The following is a 20,208-nucleotide window of genomic DNA, read 5'->3' as shown; positions in this document are numbered from 1 at the left end:
ACCAGGCTTCAGATCGGTGCAGTTTTGGCCGTTGCAACCACCTGAGAGTGCACCAGAGGATGGAAGCGCTCTCTCTCTCTCCCTCTGTAACTCTGCCTTTCAAATAAATAAATAAATCTTTTTAAAAAAGCAAAAAAACAAAGCCCCAATATGAAACACATGCCATAAACTAATCGCGTGTCAGAAACGATCCCCAACTCCACACCCTCAGAGGGGTTGCTCTCTTCCTCTTGCCAGTTCACCTGCCCTAATGCCTCTGACTTTGTAACAATGCCTGCTTCAGCAGCATGTATAGTAAAACTATGGTAAAATGCTGGCTGTGGATCCAGCTGCTCCACTTCCAACCCAGCTCCCTGCTAATGTGCCTGTGGGAGCAACAGAGGATGGCCCAAATGCTTGGGCCCCTGCACCCATGTGGGAGACCCAGAAGTTCCTGGCTCCTGGTGTCAGCCTGACCCAGCCCCAGCCATTGCAGCCATTTGGGAGTGAACCAGCAAATGGAGGCACCCCCATGAGTGTATGTGTGGCCCCCCCAACACCCCGTCTCTCTCTTTCTGTAACTCTGCTTTCAAATAAATAACTCCTTTTTTTTTTAAAAAGATTTATTTATTTATTTATTTAACAGGTAGAATTACAGACAGTGAGAGGGAGAGATAGAAAGGTCTTCCTTCCATTGGTTCACCCCACACATGGCACTACGGCCAGAGCTATGCGATCCGAAGCCAGGAGCCAGGTGCTTTCTCCTGGTCTCCCATGTGGGTGCAGGGCCCAAGCACTTGGGCCATCCTCCACTGCCTTCCCAGGCCACAGCAGAGAGCTGGACTGGAATAGGAGTAACCGGGACTAGAACCTGGTGCCCATATGGGATTCCGGCACCACAGACGGAGGATTAACTAAGTAAGCCACGGCGCCGGCCCTCAAATAACTAACTCTTAAAAAAAAAATGCCTTCTGCAGTGAACATGTTATGCTATATGTACAGACTAGGGAAACATTCTACTTGTATAAATCAGACTATTGACATTTTGTACTTTTTTCTTTTCAAAAATATTTATTTAGTTTTCTTTATTTGAAAGGGGGAGAGAGAGGGAGAGAGAGAGAGCCACACAGATGGTGTACTGGGCTGGGCTAAGCCAGGAGCCAGGAACTCCATGCATGTTTTTCATATGAGTAGCAGGAATCCTGTAGGTGGGCCATCACCTGTTGCCTCCCAGGAAACCATTAGCAGGAAGCTGGATCGGAAGCCAAGGCAGGACCCTATCCCAGGGATTCTGATACGGGATGTGGGTGTCCCAAGGAGCAGCTTAACACCCATGCCACACTGCTCGCTCTTGTACTTTTTCCTAAATCCAGTATTTCATGACAAAAACTTGCCAAAAGCTTAAAACAAGGGCAACTTTCTAATAAATGAGCCTCCATTCCCAGGCCATAAGTTTATACTACTGTTTGAAACACTATTTTTTAAAAAGATTTATTTGAAAGGCCGAGTTATACACACACACACACACACACTCCATCCACTGGTTCACTCTCCAAATGGCTGCAACCAGGCCGGAGCCAGGAGTTAGGAGCTTCATCCAGGTCTTCCACATGGGTACAGGGGCCCAAGCATTTAGGCCATTTGCTGCTGCTTTCCCAAGTACATTAGCAGGGAGCTGCATCAGAGGTGGAGCAGCAGGGACTCAAATCGGTGCCCATATGGGATGCCGGTGTTGCAGGCGGTGGCTTAACCCGTCAGGCCACAGCGCTGGCCCTGAAATGCTATTTTTGCTATGTTGGGTTAAATATAAATCTTTCACCTACTTGTTTTTACTTTTTCTAATGTGGCTACTAGAAATTGACAGTCACACAATGGCTTGTGTTGTTTTCACCAGCAGTGGTTCTTCAGTCTCACTGGGACTTTGAAACCACTTAGGCATTTCAAGTATGGCCTCACCACCTCTCAGGGACCCCTCCTCCTCCTCCTATCACATCGGCAACACCTGAATTTTGGAAGCGGCCATCTTCAAACCACAGAAATGTACTATTCATCTTTTTTCTTTTTTAGTAGTTTAGATTCGTCCAGATGTTATCAATTGATAAATTCTGATTAGGCTAACTGGCTTGACAGGACGGCTTGCACTAAGCAATTGGCTTATCGTTATTCTTAAAGATTCTGAAACACAGAATTACAAAGGGGCGGGGAGAGAAAGAGATCTTCCATCTGCCGGTTCACTCCCCAAATGGCTGGAACGGTCAGGTCTGGGCCAGGACCAGGCCAGAGCCCGGACATCCCGTCCATGGACCCAGGCACCTGAGCAGGCACCCCCTCCATCGTCTCCCGCAGGGTGGCATCACCCAGGCACCTGAGCCGGCACCGCTCTTCTGTCTCCCGGAGGGTGGCATCACCCGGCGCCTGAGCCGGCACCCCTCCACCCTCTCCCTGTGGGTGGCATCACCCGGCGCCCAAGCCGGCACCCCCTCCATCGTCTCCCTGTGGGTGGCATCACCCGGGCGCTCGAGCCGGCACCTCCTCCATCGTCTCCCTGTGGGTGGCATTACCCGGGCGCCCGAGCCGGCACCCCCTCCACCGTCTCCCTGTAGGTGGCATCACCCGAGTGCCTGAGCCCACACCGCTCCATCGTCTCCCAGTGGGTGGCATCACCCGGGCGCCTGAGCTGGCACCCCCTCTGTCTCCCTGTGTGGGCGCCTGAGCCCACACCGCTCCATTGTCTCCCTGTGGGTGGCATCACCCGGCGCCCGAGCCGGCACCTCCTCCATCGTCTCCCAGTGGGTGGCACCTCCTCCATCGTCTCCCTGTGGGTTGCATCACCCAGGCGCTGAGCTGGCACCGCTCCACCGTCTCCCTGTGGGTGCCATCACCCGGCGCCCGAGCCGGCACCCCCTCCACCCTCTCCCTGTGGGCGGCATCACCGAGCGCCAGAGCCGGCACCCCCTCCACCGTCTCCCTGTGGGCGGCATCACCGAGCGCCAGAGCCGGCACCCCCTCCACCGTCTCCCTGTGGGCGGCATCACCGAGCGCCAGAGCCGGCACCCCCTCCACCGTCTCCCTGTGGGCGGCATCACCCGGAGCCGGAGCCGGCACCGCTCCACCGTCTCCCTGTGGGTGGCACCCCCTCCACCGTCTCCCTGTGGGTGGCATCACCCGGAGCCGGAGCCGGCACCCCCTCCACCGTCTCCCTGTGGGCTGCATCACCCGGCGCCCGAGCCGGCACCCCTCCACCGTCTCCCTGTGGGTGGCATCACCCAGGCGCTGAGCCGGCACCGCTCCACCGTCTCCCTGTGGGTGGCATCACCCAGGCGCTGAGCCGGCACCCCCTCCACCGTCTCCCTGTGGGTGGCATCACCCGGAGCTGGAGCCGGCACCGCTCCACCGTCTCCCTGTGGGCTGCATCACCCGGCGCCTGAGCCGGCACCGCTCCACCGTCTCCCTGTGGGTGGCATCACCTGGAGCTGGAGCCGGCACCGCTCCACCGTCTCCCTGTGGGTGGCACCCCCTCCACCGTCTCCCTGTGGGCTGCATCACCCGGCGCCCGAGCCGGCACCGCTCCACCGTCTCCCTGTGGGTGGCATCACCCGGAGCTGGAGCCGGCACCGCTCCACCGTCTCCCTGTGGGCTGCATCACCCGGCGCCCCGAGCCGGCACCGCTCCACCGTCTCCCTGTGGGTGGCATCACCCGGAGCTGGAGCCGGCACCGCTCCACCGTCTCCCTGTGGGTGGCACCCCCTCCACCGTCTCCCTGTGGGTGGCATCACCCGGAGCTGGAGCCGGCACCGCTCCACCGTCTCCCTGTGGGTGGCATCACCCGGAGCCAGAGCCGGCACCCCCTCCACCGTCTCCCTGTGGGTGGCATCACCCGGAGCCGGAGCCGGCACCCCCTCCACCGTCTCCCTGTGGGTGGCATCACCCGGAGCTGGAGCCGGCACCGCTCCACCGTCTCCCTGTGGGCTGCATCACCCGGCGCCCGAGCCGGCACCGCTCCACCGTCTCCCTGTGGGCTGCATCACCCGGCGCCCGAGCCAGCACCGCTCCACCGTCTCCCTGTGGGTGGCACCCCCTCCACCGTCTCCCTGTGGGCTGCATCACCCGGCGCCCGAGCCGGCACCGCTCCACCGTCTCCCTGTGGGGCGGCGTCACCCGGCGCCCGAGCCGGCACCCCTCCACCGTCTCCCTGTGGGCGGCATCACCCGGCGCCCGAGCCGGCACCCCTCCACCGTCTCCCTGTGGGTGGCATCACCCAGGCGCTGAGCCGGCACCCCCTCCACCGTCTCCCTGTGGGTGGCATCACCCGGAGCTGGAGCCGGCACCGCTCCACCGTCTCCCTGTGGGCTGCATCACCCGGCGCCCGAGCCGGCACCCCTCCACCGTCTCCCTGTGGGTGGCATCACCTGGAGCTGGAGCCGGCACCGCTCCACCGTCTCCCTGTGGGTGGCACCCCCTCCACCGTCTCCCTGTGGGTGGCATCACCCGGCGCCCGAGCCGGCACCGCTCCACCGTCTCCCTGTGGGTGGCATCACCCAGAGCTGGAGCCGGCACCGCTCCACCGTCTCCCTGTGGGCTGCATCACCCGGCGCCCGAGCCGGCACCCGCTCCACCGTCTCCCTGTGGGTGGCATCACCCGGAGCTGGAGCCGGCACCGCTCCACCGTCTCCCTGTGGGTGGCACCCCCTCCACCGTCTCCCTGTGGGTGGCATCACCCGGAGCTGGAGCCGGCACCCCTCCACCGTCTCCCTGTGGGTGGCATCACCCGGAGCCGGAGCCGGCACCCCCCTCCACCGTCTCCCTGTGGGTGGCATCACCCGGAGCCGGAGCCGGCACCCCCCTCCACCGTCTCCCCTGTGGGTGGCATCACCCGGAGCTGGAGCCGGCACCGCCTCCACCGTCTCCCTGTGGGCTGCATCACCCGGCGCCCGAGCCGCACCGCTCCACCGTCTCCCTGTGGGCTGCATCACCCGGCGCCCGAGCCAGCACCGCTCCACCGTCTCCCTGTGGGTGGCACCCCCTCCACCGTCTCCCTGTGGGCTGCATCACCCGGCGCCCGAGCCGGCACCGCTCCACCGTCTCCCTGTGGGCGGCGTCACCCCGGCGCCCGAGCCGGCACCGCTCCACCGTCTCCCTGTGGGCGGCGTCACCCGGCGCCCGAGCCGGCACCGCTCCACCGTCTCCCTGTGGGTGGCACCCCCTCCACCGTCTCCCTGTGGGCTGCATCACCCGGCGCCCGAGCCGGCACCGCTCCACCGTCTCCCTGTGGGCGGCGTCACCCGGCGCCCGAGCCGGCACCCCCTCCACCGTCTCCCTGTGGGTGGCATCACCCGGAGCTGGAGCCGGCACCCCTCCACCGTCTCCCTGTGGGTGGCATCACCCGGCGCCCGAGCCGGCACCCCTCCACCGTCTCCCTGTGGGCGGCATCACCCGGCGCCCGAGCCGGCACCCCTCCACCGTCTCCCTGTGGGCGGCATCACCCGGCGCCCGAGCCGGCACCCCTCCACCGTCTCCCTGTGGGCGGCATCACCCGGCGCCCGAGCCGGCACCCCCTCCACCGTCTCCCTGTGGGTGGCATCACCCGGAGCTGGAGCCGGCACCCCCTCCACCGTCTCCCTGTGGGCTGCATCACCCGGCGCCCGAGCCGGCACCGCTCCACCGTCTCCCTGTGGGCTGCATCACCCGGCGCCCGAGCCGGCACCGCTCCACCGTCTCCCTGTGGGTGGCACCCCCTCCACCGTCTCCCTGTGGGCTGCATCACCCGGCGCCCGAGCCGGCACCGCTCCACCGTCTCCCTGTGGGCGGCGTCACCCGGCGCCCGAGCCGGCACCCCTCCACCGTCTCCCTGTGGGTGGCATCACCCGGCGCCTGAGCCGGCACCGCTCCACCGTCTCCCTGTGGGCGGCGTCACCCGGCGCCCGAGCCGGCACCGCTCCACCGTCTCCCTGTGGGTGGCACCCCCTCCACCGTCTCCCTGTGGGCTGCATCACCCGGCGCCCGAGCCGGCACCGCTCCACCGTCTCCCTGTGGGCGGCGTCACCCGGCGCCCGAGCCGGCACCCCTCCACCGTCTCCCTGTGGGCGGCATCACCCGGCGCCCGAGCCGGCACCCCTCCACCGTCTCCCTGTGGGTGGCATCACCCGGCGCCTGAGCCGGCACCGCTCCACCGTCTCCCTGTGGGCGGCATCACCCGGCGCCCGAGCCGGCACCCCTCCACCGTCTCCCTGTGGGTGGCATCACCCAGGCGCTGAGCCGGCACCGCTCCACCGTCTCCCTGTGGGTGGCATCACCCGGCGCCCGAGCCGGCACCGCTCCACCGTCTCCCTGTGGGTGGCGTCACCCGGAGCCCGAGCCGGCACCGCTCCACCGTCTCCCTGTGGGTGGCATCACCCGGCGCCCGAGCCGGCACCGCTCCACCGTCTCCCTGTGGGTGGCGTCACCCGGAGCCCGAGCCGGCACCGCTCCACCGTCTCCCTGTGGGTGGCATCACCCGGCGCCTGAGCCGGCACCTGCCGCCTCCCAGCCTGTGCGCAGGGCGCTGGGTCAGGCCGTGCAGCAGCTGGGACCCGACCCGGGACCACCAGGCACTAGCCTTGGGGACCAGGGTCTCCCGCGCCGCACGCAGGCCCTAACGGGATGATTTCGAGGACATTTTCCGTGCACCTCGTGACCGAAATGGACAGCGGGTCACCGTCTGAAAGCGAATTACCCCGCTGATAAAGCTTTCAGATAAACCGCCGCAAAAACGCCTGCGAACGGGGGTAACAGGCACCACCAACGTCTTCTGGGTAAATTCCCAAAAACTGAGTCCAAGTGGCTGGATTAAAAAAAGTCTGGAAATGCAAGTGGTTTCTAGAAAAATAATAAATAAAATAATAAATAATAATTAATAAATTATTAGCTGACAAAAGATTTGAAGTTGGTGAGCGGTCAGCAGGGTCTTGGGCGTTAGCTAGCCACCGCCTTCCGCGCCGGGGAACGGACCCACGGCGTCAGGACCCACCGCGCAGGGCGGCGCCCACGGCCGCGGCCCCGACGCGCCATTCGCCGTCTTCCGGTCGCTCCACCCGCGCGGTGACGTCAGCGCAGGCGCGCCGCGCGTGCGCGCCTGGACGTCTGGGCGGGGCGGCCCGAGGCTCCGCCCCGGGGGTGGGGCGTGGGAGCGTGGGCCGCGGAGCCGTGGTGCTCTGGGCGCGGATGGGCGGGCGTTCCAGCTATCGCGAGAGCGGCGCTTGATGACGCACGGGAGGGCGGGAGCCGTCGCGGGCGCCGGCGGGTGCGTTTGAATCTGTTCCGAGCGCGGGAAACGGCGGGTCCCGGGGCCTTGGTGAGCGCCGGGGCTGCGGAGCGGGGTCGGGTCGAAGCAGGGGCGGCGGGAACAGCTGGGCTCGGGCGGGCGGGCTCCGCCTCGTGGAGTCGGGGTTCCATTACCCCGTGGGCCGCCAGCGGCTCTGACGGGAACGGAGGCTGCGGCCGCCGGCCCGGCCAGCGCAGCCGGACGAGCCCCAGGCTCGGCTCGGCGCCTCCGCGTCAGCGGGCTGGGAGCTCGCTGCTCGGTAACGCTCGTCTCGGTCCAGTTCCAGGCTGGCCCCCCCGGAGACGGACGGCCGGACGCTGCGATGAGCGCTGCCCTGGGAAGTCGCGCTCGGGCCGGACGGGCCAGGTCGTCCGCACGGATGGTGCAGGAAACCTAAAGGGACGCCGTGTGGAGGCGCAGACTGAGTGTGAGTTGGCCGGTTCGTCGTCGCCGTGAGAGCGGGGCGGGGGGCGGTCAGCCCGGCGTCCCGGTCACCGTGAGAGCGGGGCGGTCAGCGCGGCGTCCCGGTCACCGTGAGAGCGGGGCGGTCAGCCAGGCGTCCCGGTCGCCGTGAGAGTGGGGCGGGGGGCGGTCAGCCCGGCGTCCCGGTCACCGTGAGAGCGGGGCTGTCAGCCCGGCGTCCCGGTCACCACCGTGAGAGTGGGGCGGTCAGCCCGGCGTCCCGGTCACCACCGTGAGAGTGGGGCGGTCAGCCCGGTGTCCCGGTCGCCGTGGGAGCGGGGCGGTCAGCCCGGCGTCCCGGTCACCGTGAGAGCGGGGCGGTCAGCCCGGCGTCCCGGTCACCGTGAGAGCGGGGCGGTCAGCCCGGCGTCCTGGTCACCGTGAGAGTGGGAAGCGGGGCGGTCAGCCCGGCGTCCCGGTCGCCGTGAGAGCGGGGCGGTCAGCAGGCGGCCGGGGTTCGGAGGAAGCGAAGTTGGCCGCCTTGCCGCTCTGCGAGGGGTGCGTGGCTGTGCTCCTGGGGGGTGGTGGTAACGTGGGGGTCGTGACCTTCTGCCTGGACAGGAAGATCTAGGGTTCCGTGTTTGTGACGACGCCCTAGCCCCGGGATTGGTGCCGTCCTCAGCGGTCATTGTCCCAGCGCAGGCGATTTTTATTATTTTTAAAGCAGACGGCCCCTGCTGCACAGGTGCTCCCTCGCTGGCTGTGGCTTCATTGTTAGGTTCTTGTCTTTCTAGCGGGGTGCCTGTTAGCATCCGACGGCGCACAGGTAAACCGGGGCTCGCTGCGACGAGGGTGCTTACTTTCCCCTGGGCTCTCGTTATCCTGCGGGATGTGAGGACCTGCCAGGGTGGGGCATTCCTAATGAATGTCTAACGAGCTCCCCAGCGACCCCCGCGCTCCCCAGTGACCCCCGCGCTGTTTTCCTTCTCACTTGGAATAACAAGTGACTCTAAGCCTGGGGTTTTGTTGATCGAGGTGAACGATGCCTTAGAAAGGAAGAATCTTCAGAATTTGGCATCAGCCTGTTCTTTGGTTGAATTGACTCAAATCTGCCTGAACCAGCGCTTGCCAAGGCACTAAAGAGGGCGAAAAGGTGGGCTTCCTGGGGCCACGCGGATTTCTTAATGAAAACATGTCATGGCGTTATGTGGGTAATGCCTTCAGTAAAGAAAATAACTTGTTTTTAGAGATTACAACTTGTTTTTATGTCAGAATGTTGTTAGAAACTGTCTAGATGGTGCAGGGATTTTCTTGTAGTTCTTGAATGTTTTAATAACAAAGCTTGTAGGAAAAGGCACATTTGCAAATTTAAGATCCAGAATGATTGTGTTTTCCACCAGGGTTTCAAAATAAATGCCATTTGAACAGTCTCATCTGTCATGGAAAAGCGGGAGACATTTGTGCAAGCCGTGTCTAAGGAGCTGGTTGGAGAGTTTTTGCAGTTTGTTCAGCTTGATGTAAGTTTTATGTTTTAAACTTATTCTGATTTTGGCTGTTACTGTATAAAATAATGATGTAAAAACATCATGTCTTCCAAGTGAAATACAGTTTTTTAGTGGAATTTTTTAAAAAGGTTTATGTATTTATTTGAAAGGCTGAGTTACAGAGAAAGGGAGAGACAGAGATCTTCTATCCGCTGGTTGACTCCCCAGATGACCACATCGGCTGGGGCTGGGCCAAGCAGAAGACAGGAGCATCATCCAGGTCTCCCACATGGGCCATCTTCCATTGCTTTCCCGGAGCATCAGCAGGGAGCTGGATAGGTAGTTAGAAGCTGGGATTTGAACTGTCACCTTTTGGGGATGCCAGCATTACAGGCAGAGATTTGACCCACTGTGTCACAGCACAGGCGCCTTCACTAACTCTTTACAAATGTTTATTTGTAAAAAGAACAAAATTCAGTAGGCTCAAATAGACGAGCTAGTGGGCTAAGCTAAGATGTGAAAGATAAACGGAAGTCCACCCATCAACCATGACATTGAGGAAGGACTCATTTAACTGACGGAACATCTTAAGACTAGACTAGAGAAGGCGGGTTGTATTTGAACCTAAATTTCTGCAGGGCCAGAGTATGGGAGGGTCAGGTGAGGGAGGGCAGGAATGAGGCCAGGGGCTAGGTTACTTGGGCCTTCTGCACCATGTGAAGGAGTTCAGACGTCATCCTGAATGGCGATGATGGAGGCTTTGAGCAGGGAGGGATCTGGCATTTTGTAGCATCTGCTGGTTAATTAGCTGCTGTTACCAGTATGATTCCATTGATCCTTACTTTATTCAGTAGGTTATAATCCATTCTGCCACAATTTTGGTGCTCAGATTGATTGAGATTTGCCTACAGGCAGTCCCACTCCTACCCCTCCCTGTTTTACTTTTTTTTTTTTTTTTTAAGAGTTAATTTGAACAATGGAGTGAGAGAGGAGGAGAGGAGGAAAGACTTTTCTCTCTGCTAGTTCATTCCCAAATGTGCACAGCAGTTGGCCTGGGCCAGGCTCAGGCAGGGAGACAGGGACTCCATTTAGATCTCTGATGTAAGTGGCAGGCATTCTAGCACTTGCACCGTCATCTGCTTTCTCCCAGGGTCTGCATTAACAGGAAGCTGGAATCGGGAGCTCGAGAGATCGGACTCATTCACTGCAGTGTGGTCATGTGAGATGGACAGCCTTTCTTCCATCCACTGATTCACTCCCCAGATGGCCACAACAGCCAGAGCGGGGCCGATCTGAAGCCAAGAGCTTCTCCCAGGTCTTCCATGTGTGTGGCAGGGGCCCAAACACCTGGGCCATCTTCGCCTGCTTTCCCATGCACATTAGCAAGGATCTGGATTGGAAGTGGAGCAGCCAGGACACAAACTGGTGCCCATATGGAATGCCTGCATTGCCGGTGGTCGCTTTACCTGCTATGCCACAATACCAGCCCTGGGATGAGCATTGTAACATCCTAACCTCTAAAGTATGCACTCACCTCATCAGGCAGTTTCTTTACCTAGGTTTTGATAATGGTCTCTAATTTGCTCTGTCGGAGAATAGGTGAAACCATCTGCTCAAAGTGAGAGGAAATGAGGACGGTTGTGAAGATCACAAAGGGTCTCGTTTGGCTTAGGGAGAGAATGATGTCTGGGTGACTAGAAGGTGATGTTGAGGGTGCACATGGGGTTTGGCACCAGAAACTATAAGTGGAATCAGCGGACATGGCTGCCTTCTTTTTGTTATTGTTGCTATTATTATTGAACTCTTTTTTTTTTTTTTTTTTTTTTGTAGTCTATTTATAGGTCTCAAGATGGTACTCTTATGGTTTAATTTTAGGGAGGATTTTGCTAAATGGATGAAATTGTAAACTCCAAAGATTAAAATACTAGGAAAGAATAGATGGAGGAAAAATTTGCTACTTTCTGTTTCATAATCTGTACATTAAAGATTTATTTATTTATTTATTTGAAAGGCAGAGTTACAGAGAGGCAGAGAGAGAGAAAAAGAGGTTGTCTATCCACTGATTTCACTCCTGAAATAGCCACAATGGCTGAAGCCAGGAGCTTCGTTTGAGTCTCCTTCGTGGGTGCAGGGGCCCCAGGACTTGGGTCATCTTCTACTGCTTTCCCAGGAACATTATCAGGGAGCTGGATTGGAAGTGGAATAACCAGGATATGAACTGGCGCCCATATGGGATGCTGGTGCTCCAGGCTAGGGCTTTAACCCACTGCTCCACAGCTCCAGCCCCTACACTGGGCTCTTGAACTTCTGTTAACACTTTTCTGTTGATGTCATTTGAGAAGGATACAGTGAATTTTTTATGCTTGAAATATGACATTTGCTATTTCTTTTACAGAAAGATGCCTCTGATCCTTTCAGCCTCAATGAATTGTTGGAGGAGTTATCAAGGAAGCAGAAAGAAGAGTTATGGGAAAGGCTGAAGAATTTATTAACAGACATGTTGTTAGAAAGCCCAGTGGATGGGTGGCAGACAGTACAAGTCCAGAGTGAAGATGATATGGAAACAGAGCATAGTTCAAAAATGGTATGAGTTCTTAAAAAATAACAAATGCTCTCCTTTTCTCTGTTAAAAAATAATTGTTTATTGTATATAATTAAATTTTAAGCTAAGAAAATTTTTTGATGTTGGAAGTCAGGAATCTAGGAAGTTAAGTTGATTGTGCATTTTTACCATTTTTTAGTCCTAGTGTTGTTAATGTTTCTAGTGACAGTTCAGTGTTACTGTTCTTTGAGGACAATTGACTTGTATTCAGAGTAAAAAAATTTTTAAATTAGGGGCCAGCGTTGTGGCATAGGAGGTTGAGCCGCCTCCTTTGACTATAACATCCCATATGGCCTCTAGTTCATGACCCAGCTGCTCCATTTCCAGTCAACTTCCGGCTCATGTGCCGGAGAAAGCAGTGGAAGATGGCCCAAGTGTCTGTTACCCTGCCCTCACGTGGGAAACCTGGAAGAGTCTCCAGGCTCCTGGCTTCAGCCTGGCACAACCCTGCCCATTGTGGCCATTTGGGAAATAAACCTGCGCATGGAAGATCTCTCTCTCTCTCTCTTAGTCTAGTCTCTTCCTCTCTGTAACTGCCTTTCAAATTTTAAAAAATAATAAAAAAATTTTTTTAATTTATCTGAGCGGCAGAGAGAGTTCCTGTTTGCTGGTTCATTCTCCAGATACTTGCCATGGCTAGGGCTCGGGCTGAAGCTGGGAGCGCAGTCCAGGCCTCATGCGGGTGACAGGATCCAAGTACTTGAACCATCATCTGCTGCTTAGCAGGGTGCAAGTTAAGAAGGAGTCTAGATTTGGGAGCGGAGCTCAGATTCAAACCCAGGCACTGATACGGGATGTGGGCATTCCAATCAGTGTCGTAACTGCGAGGTCAGATACCTGCCCCTTGTATTCAACTGTAACTCAGCTTTTCGACTAAACTAACTTGACTTAGAAATTTAGTAACTTATAAATTTCTTGTAAAAATTGAGTTTTAATTTGATGATTGTAATTCACTTATGTTTTAATTTTTCATTTACAGAGAAAAAGTCTAGAAATAATGCACGCAGTTACATCTGTGATCCTCATCTCTGTGTCTGTAGTAAACGAGAATGAGAATTTTGAAGCCTTGCTGGAGTGTGCTGTTATATTAAATGGTAAGCTGGCTTTGGTGTAAGTGGCATATTTAGAAGTGGGGCATTGAAATCACTGTCAAAGTGACCTCCTTGTTTCCATGAGCATTGTTGACTTTAGAAGCAGAAGTGGTGTGAAGGCGTAGCTTTGCAGTCACACTGTACTCTGCCCACAAAGGAGCGTACTAGAATGACTGTCCTGAATACTTACTTTACTTTGGGCTCCCTTTTCCTGTTTTAGATGGTAAAGATGTGTAATAACTGCTGTTGTTGATGAACTTTTCAGGGAAGTCTTATTGACTTAAAGGACCGATGACCAAGAACTTATTTGAAGAAAAAATATCTGATTATAAATTTCACAGCGTGTGACTACTGCCAGATAGTGTCAGGTTAACCAAGAATTTGTGACTTTGGAGTTTTTCCTGTGGTTGTGTTGTAAATATATCCGAGTAGTTGTTGACGCCTTAGTTGTTACTGAGGTTTAACTCGTGGTACTTCTGGTCAAGTTTTAACTGAGCTGTCAGACTATGGTTATTAACTGAGTAGTTCCAGTAGTGTGAATTAATGACAAGATCTGATTATGAAATATTTAAATAAAATTGTAGGTATAAAGGATTAATGTAATTTAAAGTAATGCATTTTAAGGTAACTCCCAAGTTCCCTCATGATGTAGTGAGTATAATTAGTTCATGTGACACGTCTTTCATCGGACTTTGCATTCTGAGCATTGCTTGTTGTATTTCTGTTTACTGTGTTGTTTTATTCTGAATTCTTGAATCTAGATGCAGCATCCTACTAAAAATCACCCCTAATAAATATAACAATGACTCTCAAATACTTTGTGAATTTTACTATCAGTTTGTTTTCAGTCTCCAAAAGCTGATAAAATGAGCACTACCTTTTATGTTAGGGTAATGGCTTTCAGAAAGTCACATATTATAACTGTGCATATATTATTAGTATTATAATTTGATTATAGGGCTTTTCTGTTAATAAAAGCACTATACTTTTTATATTCATTATAATGGCTACTTTTACTATTTTTCATCTTTAGGCCAAAATTTTAGGCCTGCCCAATGAGATAGTAGTAAATAGACCTGACCTGGCTCATTCATTTGCATTTAGGTAGCTTCAAGATCTGCCTCTCCAAAATTTGGGATTTGGGAAATATCTCTCTGAGGCTTACAGTTCTAAAATTCTTCGTTCTAGTTTGGCTTTTTTTTTTTTTTTTTTTTTTAATGACTTACTTATTTGAAAGCGTTATAGAGAGAGAGAAAGGAAGAGACAGAGATTTTTATTCCACTGATTCACTCCTCAAATGGCCACAATGGCTGGAGCTGGGCCAGGCTAAAGACAGGAGCCAGGAGCTTTGTGCAGGTCTCCCATGTGGGTGTAGATGCCCAAGTAGTTAGGCCATCCTCTGCTGCCTTCCCAGGTGCATCAGCAGGGGGCTGGATAAGAAGTAGAGCAATTGGGATGCAGACTAGCACCCATATGGGATGCCAGCATTGGGAATGGCTGCTCAGTGCACTACACCACAATGCTGGTCCCTGCCTCTGGTCTGTTTTTATAGCGGAGTAAAAGATTTTAATTAATATTATTCAAGTTCTATAATAATTAGAAATTTTGGCAAGCTAAACATTAGTTAATATTCACTTAGCAAAGCTTTTCGATATACAAAGTCAAAATGCTCTCAACTATTGAACCTGAACTAATAAGAATTTGCTTTATAAACTGAAAAATTACTGTGCTTTGTTTTAGGTATTTTATACGCATTACCTGATTCTGAACGAAAACTACAGAACTCCATTCAAGATTTGTGTGTCAGATGGTGGGAGAAAGGCCTGCCTGCCAAGGAGGATATGGGGAAGACTGCTTTTATCATGCTACTGAGGAAGAGCCTTGAGACCAAAAGAGTGTGTTTACTTTCTTAAGTATACACTTTACTAGAAAGGGGTTGTGTTTGACTGTGCATGGCCTGACTGTGGTAGTTTTGAGTTGGAAGATTTTTTTTCAAGATTTATTTGTTTATTTGAAAGTCAGAGTTACAGAGAGAAGGAGAGAAGAGAAAGATGGCTACAACAGCTGGAGCTGGGCCGGGCAGGCTGAAGCCAAGAGCCAAGAGCTTCATCTGGGTCTCTCATGTGGGTGGTAGGGACCCAAACACTTGGGCCATGCTCTGCTGCTTTTTCCAGGCCATTAGCAGAGAACTGGATTGGAAGTGGAGCAACCAGCACTTGACTTGGCACTCATACTGATGCCGGCTTCCTAGGTGGCAGCTTTACCTACCACACCACAACACCAGCCTTAAGAAGGTGTTTTAAAATGCTAAGATGTTCACAAGTCAAGAATGAATGCAAAGGCTCCATGTTAGACTTTTTTTTGGAAAAATTTGTTTGAAAGGCAGAGTTTCAGAGAGAGAGGGAGAGACAGAAGGAGAGAGATCTTCCATTCACTAGTGTAACCCTCAAATGGCTGCACTGGCCAGGGCTGAGTCAGGCTGAAACCAGAAGCCTGGGACTCCATCCACGTCTCCCACGTGGGTGCAGGGGCCCAAGCGTTTGGGCCATCTTCTGCTGCCTTCCCAGGCACATTATCAGGGAGCTGGATTGGTAGTGGAGCAGCCGGAACTTGATCTGGCATTAATAGGGGATGCTGACTCACAGGTGGCAAATTAGCCACTGGTGCCACAATGCCAGCCCTCTGTATTACAATTCTGATGCCAGACTTCCTCTTCCATTTTCCTCAGGGTGTGGCCTCTGACCTCCCTGTTGACACTTCTGAGTCACAAAGTGACTGTTCATTTCCATCTCCTTCTTTTCTGAGTTCTAGGCAAGAGAAGAAAGCAGGGGAGCACACAGGGCCAAATCTCAGATTCTGAGTTTGTATCCATGGCCTCTTCTGTCTGTTGGGTTAGTGAAGAAGGGCTGACCTACAGAGATAGGCGACAGTAATGGCTGCCTGTGTCCATGTGGTTCTCTGAGGGGTACACACTGATGGAGCCTGTTTTCCTAACACCCCGCATCAGGGATGGGCAGGAGTGGAAGGGAAAGCCTTGGATGGTAATACATGTAGGATTAGGGATTATTACTGGGATTATTCACATTGCAGGGCAATTCTAAGGAAGTTGCTGCTTAGATGAGGAAGATGTTTGATGGGCTAATATAACTTGGTCTATTTCTCATACTTTGATCATTGGTATACAGCTCAGAAATTTAGAAAAATAATATTCCATACCCCCTGTTAAGACAAAAAACGTGTGTGTTCATTTTACAAAGTTGGATTGGACAAATAAAACTCATCCCCAGTTTTTCCATCCAAGGTGGTCATTGTTATTTTAGGAGTATTAAGAATATTTCTTTTAGATACCTCCTACACCACCTACCAATATCCTTTTTTTTTCTTTTAAAGATTTATTTATTTATTTGAAAGTCAGAGTTACACAGAGAGAGGAGAGGCAGAGCGAGAGAGGTCTTCCATCCAATGGTTTGCTCCTCAGTTTGTTGCAACGGCCGGAGCTGTGCTGGTTTCGGAACCAGGAGCCAGGAGCTTCTTCCGGGTCTCCCACATGGGGGCAGGGGCCCAAGGCCTTGGGCCATCTTCTACTGCTTTCCCAGGCCATAGCAGAGAGCTGGATCAGAAGTGGAGCAGCTGGGACTCGAACCGGTGCCCATATGGGATGCCAGCGCTTCAGGCCAGGGTATTAACCTGCTGAGCCACAGCGCCAGCCACAATATCCATTTTTTAGGATAGATCTGGTGGGTCAATGAGTATGAATTTGAAAAAAAGAATTGGAAAAGAAAAAAGACTTTGAAAGCAAAACTTTTGCCTTTTTACACTCCCACCAATGCCTGAGTCTGAGTCTGCTCTCTTTAGGGAGCAGCTAATTTTAAGACAGAAAAGCCCTTTTTGGCTCTATTTAGAGTTTCTTTGCTGGCCAGAGGAGTGATAGAAACCTTTTTTGTATCAGGATTTATTTTTATGGTATCATTTTTGTCTTTTTTATTTTTTTTTATTTTTTGACAGGCAGAGTGGACAGTGAGAGAGAGACAGAGAGAAAGGTCTTCCTTTTGCCGTTGGTTCACGCTCCAATGGCCGCCGTGGTAGGTGCGCTGTGGCCGGCGCACCGCGCTGATCCGATGTCAGGAGCCAGGTGCTTCTCCTGGTCTCCCATGGGCCACAGCAGAGAGCTGGCCTGGAAGAGTGGCAACTGGGACAGGATCGGTGTCCCAACCGGGACTAGAACCCGGTGTGCCGGCGCCGCAAGGCGGAGGATTAGCCTAGTGAGCCGCGGCACCGGCCTTGTTTTTGTCTTTTTAAAATCCATTTTCCCTGTCATTATTTAGCTTTTTTTTTTTTTTAAAAGATTTATTTATTTATTTGAAAGAGTTACACAGAGAGAAGGAGAGGCAGAGAGAGAAGAGAGGTCTTCCATCCACTGGTTCACTCCCCAGTTGGTTGCAACGGCCGGAGCTGCGCAGATCTGAAGCCAGGAGCCAGGATCTTCTGGGTCTCCCACGTGGGTGCAGGGGCCCAAGGTCTTGGGCCATCTTCTACTGCTTTCCCAGGCTACAGCAGAGAGCTGGATCGGAAGTGGAGCAGCTGGGACTTGAACTGCCACCCATATGGGATGCCGACATTACAGGCATTGGCTTTACCCACTATGCGCCATTGCGCTGGCCCCTATTTAGCTTTTAAATCAAGGCTCTATTTTTAATGACTTTAAATTAATTATAGTAGTTGTACTCATTTATGCAGTACAGTGTGGCATTTCAATATTGTGTACAATGTGTAATGATCAGAACAGAGTAGTCATTGTACCCATCACTTGAAACATTAACCATTTCTTTGTGCTGAGAACATTCAGAATCCTCTCTACTGTCAATTTGAAATAGGCAATTAGTTGTTGTTAGCGTGGTTCCCTTACTATGCCACAGAGCATCAGAAGTTACTCCTCCTGTCCAGCTGCTTCCTGTTCACCGTTTTCTCTCCATCCTCTTCAGTAACCCTTCCCAGGCTCCGGTAACCACTGACTTACTTCACCGAGTTCAGCTTTGTCGATTCCACATAAATGACAGTACTTGAAGAAGTTTTTGAAAAATGGGGTGAACGATAAGTTTTGGGCGGACGTTTAGCCTAGCAGTTAAGACACTGCTTGGAATACCTGTGTTCCATGTTGGAGTGCTGGGTTTGGTGCTTGGCTCCAGCTCTTGACTCCGGTTTCCTGCTAATATAAACCCGGGGGACAGCAGTGATGACTCAGCTAATTGCATTCCTTCCATCCATGTGGGAGACCTGGATTACGTGTCTGGCTCCTGGCTTTGACCTGGCCCAGTCCCAGCCATTGTAGGCACTGGGAGAGTGAACTAGTGGGTGGACGCTCTGCCTCTTAAAATTAAAAATTTTATTTTATTTATTTATTTTTAATTTTAAAGATTTACTTATTTATTTGAAAGAGTTACACAGAGAGAGGAGAGGCAGAGAGAGAGAGAGAGAGAGGTCTTCCATCCACTGGTTCACTCCCCAACTGGCCACAACGGCAAGAGCTGCACTGATCTGAAGCCAGCAGCCAGGAGCTTCCTCTGGGTCCCCCACATGGGTGCAGAGGCCCAAGGACTTGGGCAATCTTGTACCACCTTCCCAGGCCATAGCAGAGAGCTGAATTGGAAGTGGAGCAGCCGGGACTCGAACTGGCGCCCATATGGGATTTCGGCGCTCGAGGCCAGGGTGTTAACCCACTGCACCACAGCGCTGGCCCCCAAAATTAAAAATTTTACATGTTAGAAATTTGTCTTGGTATACAAATAATTTTGTAATTTATGCATAGTTTTATTGTGGTATACATTTTGATGAACTTTGTGAAGATCCTTTGAACGTGACAACATGTGGTATTTGTCTTTGTGTGCCTGACTTATCTCTCTGCAGTTCCATGTTACTGCAAGTAGTGGAGTATTATTATTTTTATGGCTGAATAATACTCCGTTGTGTCATCCAGCAGTGGCCACGTAGATTGAGTCCATGTCTTGGCTGTTGTGAGTACTGTCACAGTAAACATGCAAGGACAGATGTCTGACTACTGATTTCATTTCCTTTGTGTTTGTGTGTGTCCATGTGTGTATTGCTGGATTAAATGGCAGTTTTGTTCTAGGATTTTTAGGAATTTCTGTATTTTCCATAATGACTATACTAATTTACATTTCCACCAGCAGCATATCCCTTTCAATAGAATTCCCCTTTTCTCTGTGTCCTACCACTGGCATTTGTTATTTTTGTCCTTTTTGATAATAGCCATTCTTCCTGGGGTAGGATCATACCTCAAGGTGGTTTAGCTTTGCATTTCCCTGGTGATAGTGGTGTTGAGAATTTTTTCATGTTTTCCTTTGTCTTTTCAGAAATGTCTGTTCAGGTAGTTTGCCCATTTTCTTTTTTTTTTTTTTAAGTTTTTTTTTTTTTCTTTCTTTCTTTTTTTTTTTTTTTTTTTTTTTTTACAGAGTGGATAGAGAGACAGAGAGAAAGGTCTTCCTTTTTGCCGTTGGTTCACCCTCCAATGGCCGCTGCAGCTGGTGCATATCGCTGATCCGGAGCCAGGTGCTCCTCCTGGTTTCCCATGCAGGTGCAGGGCCCAAGCACTTGGGTCATCCTCCACTGCCTTCCCGGGCCATAGCAGAGAGCTGGCCTGGAAGAGGGGCAACCGGGACAGAATCCGGCGCCCCAACCGGGACTAGAACCCGGTGTGCCGGCACTGCAAGGCGGAGGATTAGCCTGTTAAGCCACGGCGCCGGCCCAGTTTGCCCATTTTCAAAAGTAGATTTTTTTTCCTTGTCAGATGAATAGTCTGCAAATATTTTCTCCCATTCTGCAAATTGTCTCTACTGTTTCCTTGGTTGTGCACAAACTTTTTAGTTTGATGTAATTCCATTTGTCAACTTTGCTTTTACCTCGTAAGCTTTTGGGTTTTTATTCAAAAAATGCTTGCCCAGACCAGTGTTCTAAAGCATTTCTCCTATTCTAGTAGTTTTACAGCTTTGAGTGTTAAATTTAAGTCTTTGATCCATTTTGAGTTAGTTTTTGTACATGGTGAAAGATAGGGGCTAGGAACCAGCATTGTGGTGCAGCAGGGTAAACTTGCAATGCGGCATTCTGTATTGGAGTGCCACTTTGCTGCCCGGCTGCTCTGTGCAGCTGTCCAGCTTCCTGCTAATGTACCTGGGAAGGCAGCAGACGATGGCCCAAGTCTTTGGGAGGTGCTGCCACCTGAATGAAGTTCTAGGCTCCCCACTTTGGCCTCATCTAGCCCCTGCTGTTACAGTCATTTGGGGAGTAAATCAGCTGATGAAAGATTTATAGATCTCTCTCTCTGTTGTTCTTGCT

General features: G+C 52.9%; 1 protein-coding gene across 1 annotated transcript in view; it reads left to right on the top strand.

Annotated features, from left to right (window-relative positions):
• The first annotated feature begins 7,227 nt into the window (after nt 1–7,227).
• The window catches only part of NCAPG2 (non-SMC condensin II complex subunit G2), a 67,251-nt gene continuing 54,270 nt past the window's right edge, over nt 7,228–20,208 (top strand). Inside the window, exons 1-6 of the mRNA XM_062192935.1 lie at nt 7,228–7,309; nt 7,560–7,706; nt 9,082–9,198; nt 11,561–11,749; nt 12,747–12,861; nt 14,599–14,753. Of these exons, the coding sequence (XP_062048919.1) occupies nt 9,121–9,198; nt 11,561–11,749; nt 12,747–12,861; nt 14,599–14,753 (537 nt within the window). The 5' untranslated portion in view covers nt 7,228–7,309; nt 7,560–7,706; nt 9,082–9,120. The remainder of the gene's footprint in view (nt 7,310–7,559; nt 7,707–9,081; nt 9,199–11,560; nt 11,750–12,746; nt 12,862–14,598; nt 14,754–20,208) is intronic.

The sequence above is a fragment of the Lepus europaeus genome, chromosome 5, assembly GCF_033115175.1.
Source record: "Lepus europaeus isolate LE1 chromosome 5, mLepTim1.pri, whole genome shotgun sequence".
NCBI lineage: Eukaryota > Metazoa > Chordata > Mammalia > Lagomorpha > Leporidae > Lepus > Lepus europaeus.
Note: the sequence above shows the minus strand (reverse complement) of the source record. Positions and strands in the feature narration are given on the sequence as shown.